Source organism: Oenanthe melanoleuca, unplaced genomic scaffold (genome assembly GCF_029582105.1).
Source record: "Oenanthe melanoleuca isolate GR-GAL-2019-014 unplaced genomic scaffold, OMel1.0 S339, whole genome shotgun sequence".
NCBI classification, from domain to species: Eukaryota; Metazoa; Chordata; class Aves; order Passeriformes; family Muscicapidae; genus Oenanthe; species Oenanthe melanoleuca.
The window spans coordinates 14,629-24,883 of record NW_026612988.1 but is presented as its reverse complement, the minus strand read 5'-3'; the positions used below and the strand labels follow the sequence as shown (position 1 = coordinate 24,883).

Sequence of the window (10,255 nt, the reverse complement as noted above, 5' to 3'; positions counted from 1 at the left end):
GACAGGCTGAAGGCAATCAGGACTGGGAAGACATTGAGCTGAGATTTCACTTGGGGAAACATCTTCACAGCCCTGGACATGGTGAGTCTGTGGGTGCAGGGCAATGTCCCCTGTGCTCCTGGAGGGATCTCCTGGAGCCAGCACAGCCCACAGCCTGGGGGATGTGTCAGGAGGACTCTCCCAGTTTCTCTGAGGCACAGGAGGAGGAGGAGGATGTGCTGCAGAGCGGGGCTGCCCTGGGCACCGTCAGAGGGACAGGGCAGGACGGCTCCTGCTGCCAGGGACAGCTGCAGGGGCTGAAGCTGGGGCTGCAGCCAGGGCTGCCCAGGGCTGTCCTGCAGAGCAGCTCCTGCAGCCCTCAGGGCTCTTGGCCAGCCCAGGGCATGTGCCACCTGCCAGGGGCAGCTCTCAGCCTGCCTGGGAGCTCCCCATGCACTGTGGGGAGAAGTTGGAGGTGGAAGGAGCCACCCCCATCAGGGCAGATTCCTCCTGCTGTGGAGATGGTGCTGCATGGCCAGGGCTGCTCTCAGCTTTCTCCTCAAGGGAAGGGAAAGGGGCTGTCAGGTGTGTCTGTGTCACTGAGACTCCTGCACTGTGCTACTGGGGATCAGCAGATCTGCCTCAGATCTCCCTCACACAGTGCCTCCTCACCCTCCTCTGCCTACAGACAGCAGCAGCTGCACCTTGGCTTGCAGCATCTCAGTTTGTCTGAGCCCTGCTGGCAGGGAGATGCCCCTGGGCAGTGCCCTGTGCTGGGAGGGGTCTGCAGGGCAGATCTGAGCCCCTAGGGCTGGGCTGGGCTCTGGTAGCACTGGCAGGACCAAGCCTTAGCTACAGAGAAACAGCTTCCAATAGGCACAACCTCAGGCATCTGAAAGCCAGACCAGCCTTCGATACCCCTTGTTGTCTGGCTTCGGAGGCAAAGAAAAGAGAGTTTAGAAAAACTGACTTTTAAATCGGACCTTACAAAATGTTCACTTTATTTTCAAGCATATCTTAAGTGCAATCACCCTGAAATAGAGATAAAATTAGCAAAGGGCACCTGTGTGGGATCAGCAGTCTCATTGTACTGGAGCACAGGGAACCATGTTTTCCCTCTGTGCTCTCCAGTGTTGAGGCTGAGAGCAATGCTGAACATGAGGGAGTCATTCAGCAGGAAAAACCTGAACTAAAAATAATAAAACAACGTAAGTGAAATTTCCTCCAAAAAAGAGAAGTAATTTTTTGTGAAAAAAAATTAGCATAGGATTGACCCAAGAAAATCTGTCCCAGCTTGTCAATGTCTTCTTTCAACAGTCGACAAGGTGCAGAGTGAAGAAATGTCCAACAACAGCTCCATCAGCCACTTCCTCCTGCTGCCATTGGCAGACACGCGGCAGCTGCAGCTCCTGCACTTCTGCCTCTTCCTGGGCATCTCCCTGGCTGCCCTCCTGGGCAACGGCCTCATCATCAGCGCCGTAGCCTGCGGCCACCACCTGCACACCCCCATGTTCTTCTTCCTGCTCAACCTGGCCCTCACTGACCTGGGCTGCATCTGTACCACTGTGCCCAAAGCCATGCACAATTCCCTCTGGGACACCAGGAACATCTCCTACTCAGGATGTGCTGCACAGGTGTTTCTGATTTTCTTCTTTCTTGGTGCAGAGTATTCCCTCCTGACCATCATGCGCTATGATCGCTACGTGTCCATCTGCAAACCCCTGCACTACGGGACCCTCCTGGGCAGCAGAGCTTGTGCCCACATGGCAGCAGCTGCCTGGGCCAGTGGCTTTCTCAACGCTCTGCTGCACACAGCCAATACATTTTCCCTACCCCTGTGCCACGGTAATGTCCTGGGCCAGTTCTTCTGTGAGGTCCCACAGATCCTCAAACTCTCCTGCTCCAAATCCTACCTCAGGGAACTTGGCCTTCTTGCTCTTATTGCCTGTTTGGTATTTGGGTGTTTTGTGTTCATTGTTTTCTCCTATGTGCAGATCTTCAGGGCTGTGCTGAGGATCCCCTCTGAGCAGGGACGGCACAAAGCCTTTTCCACCTGCCTCCCTCACCTGGCTGTGCTCTCCCTATTCTTCAGCTCTGTGATGTTTGCCTACCTGAAACCCCACTCCATCTCCTCCCCATCCCTGGATCTGTCCCTGTCAGTTCTGTACTCAGTGGTGCCTCCAGCCCTGAACCCCCTTATCTACAGCCTGAGGAACCAGGAGCTCAAGGCTGTAGTGTGGAAACTGATGACTGGATGATTTCAGAAATATTAAACTTCTGGAAAATCACTTATAATAAAAGTCATCTTTGATAGTTCTTGTTGACTTTGGTGGTTTTTTCTTTCCTTTCTTTCAGTTTTTCAATATTGTCCACAAAGTAATGTCACTTTTTGTGCCATATTTCATTTTGTTACTCTCCAACTTCACTGTGACCCACCAACTGTGTCATTGAGGAGCTGTGCTCTCAGTGCCTTTAAAAGAACTAAGTGATGTCTCAGCAAAGTTTTCACTGTAGATCCCCCCTTTTGTTCCTTTCCCTGGAGCTGCAGCAGCAATGTCTGTGTGCAGAGCTGGGGGCAGAACAGTGCTGGCACAGCAGCTCTGCTCCTACTGGCCATACTATTGCTGATCCAGGCCAGGTGCCATTTGCCTCCTTGGCCACCTGGGCACACTGCTGGCTTACATCCAGCCTGCTGTCCATCAGTGCCCCAGGTTCCTTTCTGCCTGGCCACTCTCCAGCCACTCTGTTTCCAGCCTGGAGCACTGCAGGGGTTGTTGCGGTCAGAGTGCAGGACCCAGCACTTGGTCTTATTAAACATTACCTTCTTGGATTTGGACCCTGGATCCAGCCTGTCCAGGTCCCTCTGCAGAGCCCTGCTACCCTACACCAGATCCACACTCACACCCAGCTTGGTGCCATCTGCACATTTGCTGATGGTGCACTCAGTGCCCTCATCCAGATCATCAATGCAGATATTGAAATCCACGCTGGCTGGCTCTGATCCCTCAGCCATCCTGTAGGTGCCCTGTGATGGCACTCAAGGTGATCTGTTCCATCACCTTGCTGGGCACTGAGCTCAGGCTGACAGGCCTGGAGTTCCCCAGATCCTCCTTCCAGCCCTTCTTGGGGATGGGCTCACATTGGCACCTCCAGTCCTCTGGGACCTCCCTGGTGAGCCAGGACTGATGGTAAATGATGGAGAGAAGCTTGGGGAGCTCATCCAGCTCCCTCATGCCCCTAGTATGGATTCCATCTAGTCCATTTTTTTTTCTGGCAATTTTTATCATCCTTCATAGAAGCAGCCAGGTTATGTTCTAACTGAGCTTTCGCCTCTCTAATTTTCTTTCTACATGACCTAACAAGATCCTCAAACACATCCTTAGCTACCTGCCCCTCTGTCCAAAGGTGATGCACGCTCTTTTTCCCCTGAATTACTATAAAAAGCTCCATGCCCATCCAGGCCAGTCATTTTCCTCACTAGCTCACTTTTTGGCACACAGGGACAGGAGGCTCATCCAAGATTTCTTTTTGAAGTGTGTCCATCCTTCCTGAATCCTTTGTTTTTAAGGGCTGTTTCCCCTAAAAACAATCAGTACCTGATTTGGCACTCCCCCAAATCTGCATCCAGAATAGGCCAAAGTCTGCTCTCTGTAACTCCAGTGTAGAAGTTCTGTTGATGCCCTCCTTCTTTCAGAGAATATTGAAAACTCAATTATTTCATGATCACTGTACCCCAGGCAGCCTCTGACCACCACATTTCCCACCAGCCCTTCTCTTTTGTGAGCAGCAGGAGACAGAGCTTTCCTTGAGTGTGGGAGTGTTTGGTAGCATAAAAAACTCCATAACACCAATGTAGCATTAAAAAGCAGCATTTTTATTTGGCTGGATGCACAAGGGGACAGCTCTTCCCAAATCTGTGCATGCTGAGTACAGGAAAGTTTCTGTATGTATTCTGTATTTTGCATACATATGCATTGATTGTCCCGGACTAAAGACACCTATGATAATAATTTCCCCAAAATCATTTACATATTTCCCCTCCCCTTCACCTGTGCATTCTTCACTCCTGGGGGTCTCTCTGGTGGTCCCTGGTGGTCGTGGACCCCAGTGTTCCAGTCAGCCTGGCTGAGTTGGCAGGACACTGAGGCTGGTGAATTCCAGTTCCCCTTCTTACACAATGGGCATTGTGTGGTTTCCAGAGCCAATGGTTTTGGAGAACAAGCATTGTGTTAGATCACCTGGGATGGGCAATGTATCATCCGGTAACGTGAGGTCACAGAGTGGGCTATGACACCACAGAGTGGGTTATGCGAGGTCATTGACCATCACAGGCTGACTGTGACATCTCAGAGCTGACTGTGACATCACAGGGCAGAGGTCTGACACGACAGCAGAGCTGTCTGAGGTCACTGAGTTGGTCACTCTGCCCCAGCCCCCCTCACAGTTTCCCCAGAGAAGTCCAATGCTGTTCATAACCAGCAGGATCCCCTGTCCCTCTGTATCCCCCTGCTCCACCTGGAGCCACAGCCTCCCCCAAAGATGTTCCACAAATCAACCCCCAGAGCCTGACACGGGGACAAGGGGCCAGGGCTGTGTGACCAGGACATCAAGGACATGGATTATCCAGGTCACTGGGGCCTGGTTTGGGTTCCCCAGGGCAGGAAAGATGTCTGGCAGCTGGAGCAGGTGAGAGAAGGGCCTCCAAGGTCGGGCTGGAGCCCTTTGGCTGTGAGGAAAGGCTGAGGGAGCTGGGTTTGTCCAGCCCAGAGCAGGGAAGGCTGAGGGGCTCCTCATCCCAGCCTGGCAGTGTCACCCAGGAGCTGATGGAGAACACAGAGCCAGGCTCTTCACTGGGGGCCTGGGGAAGACAAAACACAGTGAGTGCAAAAGGGCAAGAAAGGAGATCAGACAGGACAGGAGGAGTTAAAATGAGTCAGGCTGGGTTCAGCATTTCCTCAACATCCAAATTAGCCTGACTTCTCCATCTACCACTGACAGCTTTAAAAATCGGGCATTGTTTGAGGTGTTTAACCCCCACTCCAAGCAGAGCATCCTGATGCAACATGTGAACAGAGTTTCTATCTGTCACAGAACCATATTTGTCTAAAATTGGTTTTGTACACAAATCCCTTGTGGGTGGTAGACTCAGCAGATCCTGCTAGGACATGGCACAGAGCTGAGGGAAGAGCTGTGACGGTTATTAAATTGTATCATGTTCAACTTTTGTTTGTTGGCAGAGAAGAGAAACCTTCCTGTGCCTCTGAGTCTCAGCAGTTCCTGACCCCAAAGGACACAAACCTGATGAGTTGCGGATCCCACTGCAGTGGTGGCACTTGCACCTCCCTCCATCCCCACAGCAGAGCTCCCTTGTCCCAGAAAGTGCCTGGCAATGAAGTGGATGAAGGAAACAGGACAAGCTGTGGGGATCAGGGGCAGGGCACAGCCAGGGATTTGGGGTGGTTGTGAGCCCAGGGCAGGAGCTGGCCCTTGGCCTTGGTGAACCTCATCCAATTGTCCTGGGCCCATGGCTCCAGCCTGTGCAGATCCCTCTGCAGAGCTTCCTGCCCTGCAGCACAGCCACACTCCCAGCCAGCCTGGGCTCACCTGGCATCTGACTGAGGGTGCCCTCGATGGCCTCATCCAGATCAACAATAAAGAGATTGAACTGCCCTGGCCCCAGTCCTGAGCCCTGGGGACACCCCTGGATGTGGCTCCATTGCCCAGCACTCCTTGGGCTGGACTTCTGTTTTCATGAACTGTGCCTGCCTTTGGTTTTGTTTGCTGACAATAAATGAACATCCCTCTGTGTCTCAGGCAGCTCCTTCTCCAAGGAAAGCAGGTGGGAGTTGGTGCCAAGGAGCTGAAAGCTGCAGGCACAGCCTGGAGTGGAGGGAGCTCAGATTTGCACAAGGCTGCTCTGAGTGCTAGGGGTTGGATGAGGGAAATGGTGTGGTGGGGATAGGGACAAAGCATGATTGATTGTCATCCATAAAGGGTCTTGATTTTCATATCTATTCAGAGTGCCTTAGGAGGTGCTCAGGATCAATATCAACTGGAGATTACTGATATCAATCTGATTATTGATTACTGATACCAATAAAAAGGAAACAAAGCTAAATAGGACAAAACCCCTCTGTATTTTAAAGAAAAAATATTCCCTTTGAAGTAGATTGTCTTTGAGTGCACTTCTGAAATCTATATAATACACCACAATAGAATTAAAGACTTTTTGCCTTTTTTAATCCACAAAAATCTTAAACATTCATATAATTACCCAGTACACCTATACATGTGCATTACCTAACCCTGCCCAGCCCCGCTTCGTATTAAAATTAGCTCTAAGTCCTTTTATGCTTGGGCAGTTCCTTCCTTCAAATGGCTCAGTGGGTGTTTGAAATGGGCCAGTGGTTTTCTAATGATGAAGTCACAGAGTCTTCCTCACCTTCAACTTTTCACCTATGTCTTGTTGCTAGGTTCTCATGTCTTTTGACCATAGTTCAAACTCCCAACCTGGCTCTGGCTGGTTTTGGGGTCCAGGTGCAGTTACGGTTTCCTCACTTTAACAATTTCCCAACTGCCCAACTTGAAACAACGAAGCCAAGCAAATGATTTATTGTCTTAGTTCTACTGGCTCAGCCACTTTCTACATTGCTTCTACTGTAATCATTATATGTATAGGTTCTATCCCTCAGCTAAGCTCCTAACCCTTTAATTTTTACTTCACTACTCTTTCCTATGCCTCCAAATCAATAGTAGAAAAGGGTATTTTAATTAGCACACTCTCTCCCCCAGGTCCCACTGCCTCCCATAAAGGTGCTTGAAGGTGCTTGTATTCTTTCTTTTGTTTTATTTTTCTGGTCTGAGATGCTATGGGACAATTTGGGGAAAAATCCTCATCTTCACTATTTTCGTTATTGCTGTTAGGCAATGGGGGATATAATTTAGGGGTAAATGAGTGAAGAGATGGCTCAGATTCTTTCTTCCTTGAGGGAGCTGGAGTTGGGATTGGAGTTAATGATCCCTTTGAATCTTCCTTTTTCTCTGACTTTTCAGGGGTGATCTGTACAGGTCAATCAGTTCCTACTCTTGTGCCTCTGTTTGATAAACCTCATCAGAATCAGTACAGCGTTGGCTTATTGAGGAAGCACTGCAACATTGCTTAGGTTTCCCTCTATCAGTTTACTGTCCTTTTCAAGGGACAATAATAAGTGATAAGAGGGGGTCTGATGTCGCAATCTGTCTGCCAATCAGGATGATTCCTGAGAGAGAAAAACATATTTGCATATGTCACCTCCTCCCATTTTTGTTTTCTCTTAAGAATAGCATCAGCTGCAATAAAATCTCATAGTCTAAAGTTCCAGCCAGTGGCTATCTGGGATCTTCTCCCAGCTTATAAAGGGGCCATCATTGTGTGCAAAATTTGATCCAACTTTGCTAATTTTCATTGCCTCCATATCCTACTAACCCTTTCCAGTGTGTCAAAACACAGTCTAAGGGACTAGCCTTAGAAATCTCCTTGCTTTAACTAGTACCCATTATCTCCTCCTTCTTGTCTTATCCTGTTTCCACTCAAATCTCTCTCCACACAGTCCTTTCCCAATCTTCCTCCCACACACATGCCCAAGTTGCAGGAACTAAATGTGATTTTCCACACATAAACTTTAGAATCTTAGGTTCAAAATACTGAGGGCATAGACCTTGCCATCCCTCAGAGGAACAATACCAATGCTTTTCACAAGTCCTACACTGTAACAGCAACCACACAGAATGCCAACCTCTGGAAGCCCCAAAATCCCCTTAACACCTGCGAAGGCAAGCTATTCCACTACTCTCTTGGATGTCCAGACCTTCTTGTGCAGTCTGTTCCCAGTCCAAAGCTACCAATCTCTCTGCTGAAGTTCTATGTATTCCTCCTAGATGAACCGGATCATTTCCTGTTTCTATCTGATAATTCACTAGATTCACAAATTCCCAAGGATCCATTTCAAACCACAGATGGAGGGGGATCCCTTCTATTCTTCTAGCCATGATTTAAAAATTAAGCTCAAATCACCACACTATAACTCTGAAAGTCCACAAATACAACCCCCTTATATCCTGAATTCCCAAGGGTCAGGAACACACCACTGCAGGAAAGAAGTTCCTCTAATTTGTCTTGCCATACTTACACCTAACAGACTAACGCTTATGTTCTTTCATCCTTTCCCAGTCTTCCTCAGAAACGTCCCAGTCCTTGTGGACTAAATGATCTTTTCCACAGGCTAAATTTACTACATCACATTTAGTGTGCGCTGCCTCCCAGTTATCATACCACGGCAGCTCCAGTAGACACTCGAGGCACACAGGTCTACTACTGTAAGATATACAATACCAAAGATATACAATACCACCTATTCTTACACTTCTTACACCAGAGAAGAACCCAAGCTGAATGCCATTCTAGTTCCCAGTGGAAGATTGCCAGCACTTCGTATTCAAAAACTCTCCTGGCTCAAGCTGAAATCGTCTATAAAGAGCCTGCCTAGATGGCCGGGCTCCTTCAGCTTGGGCTCGAGCTTCAACAGCTGCTTCTATCAGCAAACTAAAACAAAGCAGCCAAAAACGCAGCCTGAGGAACAGCACAGGCAACACAGAGCCAAATTACCGTTTGTTGTTTCTTTTTTCAATTATAACTTTTGTCAGAAGATGGCAATCTTATTCTAAAAATACACAATGACCAGTGGTGGCAGGCAATCTGTTAAGCCCGAACACCAGGTGTTACAGGGAATGCCGTCCCTCGTAAACAGGAATTCCCCACGCACGACCCGAATCTCAAAGTTAAAATCACTGCGGGGAAGGGTATCTCTTTATCAAGGACAAAGTGTTCACCTCTTTTCAACACAGCACACACCATGAGGCAATTTTAAATGGCCCATATCGCTTCACCCTTCTCCAGCCACTTGCCTCGTACTAAGTGCTTGTGTTGGTTTCACGCGCTTGGGGGGAGGGGTGGATTTACCTCCGAGCAGGCCCCCTGGAGCTGGGAAGTGGGAGGGGCTCTCCAGTCTCTGGGAGCGTCCCCTGTGAGCTGCTTCCACCAATCAGAGAGCTGATTTGGTGATGGACAGCTCGGGAAACCAACGAAAAGTTATTTCGCTTTCACAAATCACAGTGAATCAGCTTTGTTCTGGCTCTTTCGGCTTCCGGTCTCCGGGGGTCGTGGTCCCCAGGCCGGGGGCTGCGGCCCGGCTCTGGGCTCGGCCTGGAGTCTGGCCCGGTGCCCCGGCTCCACAGGGGGGGGGGCCCAGCTCGGCACCCCGGCTCTGCTGGGGGCCCGGCTTGGGACCCCGGCCCCAGCTCTGCGGGGGGCCTGGCCCGGCCGCATGGTCCCAGCCCCCTCATCCCTGACCGCATGGCCCCGCGCGGCCCGGAGCTCCCCTCTCCACGTGGCATGGCCGAGCAGGGGGGATCGGGGAGCGGGCAAAGGCTCTCCCTTCCCCCTTCCCTCCTCGTTCTGAGAGAAGAGGCCTCCAGCTGCCCATGCTGTTTCTTCACGATCTGGATACAATTGTAACTTCTTCATGCCTGGATAAGATCCTCGATTTTTCCTAAGCTCTCCTGAATGGGAAGGAATAAAGCCTGGAGACTTCAGAAGTCAGCGCAATGAAGATAAAGTTCCTGCTGGGAAGAGATTGAAAAGATGCGAACTGATAAGTAGCTGAAAACCTTTTTTGTGGGCTAAGGGAATGGTGACTTTACTAAAATTCCTTTAAACTGTGAAATATACTTGGGGAGGTTTGGATGCTTGAAAAGAAGAACCTTATTTTTGCCTTGGAGAAAATAAGAGCTCTCTATTCTGGGACTGAAAAGTGAACAGAGGCATTTAATAGAGAAAGAGATGACTTTTGTGCCTCGGTGAATGAAACTCTCTCTGTCTTGGGACTGGAATAGAGACAGAGACATTTGATAGTGAAGAAGATAAAGAGAATCTTGTTTTTCAGCAGCCTGCCTTTAAAAGTACTACCCCATGTGTGTAACATAAACCATTGCACAGCTCTGAAAGGACTGTGACAGAATGGGAGGAAAAATCATAATCTGCAATATTTTTTCCCGGGCGGATGTGGATTGTGAAGGTAAAAGATGCCCCCTAAGCCAGAACCAAAAAGGGACTTTTCTCTCTTAAGTAAACTGAACTGATTATTTGAATGTATCACTGACTGAAGTACTCTCTCTGTATGTTTGTTGGTAAGAAATGCTGAATGAAGGGGAGAAGGAAACAATCTAGGGACCTTATTCT

The 10,255-nt window shown here is 49.4% G+C and overlaps 1 protein-coding gene across 1 annotated transcript; it reads left to right on the top strand.

The window, feature by feature from the left end:
- Positions 1 to 1,319: 1,319 nt before the first annotated feature.
- On the top strand, positions 1,320 to 2,237 carry LOC130266918 (olfactory receptor 14J1-like). Its single transcript, XM_056516184.1, has one exon. It carries the CDS (start codon positions 1,320 to 1,322, stop codon positions 2,235 to 2,237), a length of 918 nt encoding a protein of 305 aa, XP_056372159.1.
- Positions 2,238 to 10,255: the final 8,018 nt, after the last annotated feature.

Bases quoted from the DNA above. Each gene is read 5' to 3' on its own strand.
- LOC130266918 (XM_056516184.1), top strand. From the start codon at position 1,320: ATGTCCAACAACAGCTCCATCAGCCACTTCCTCCTGCTGCCATTGGCA.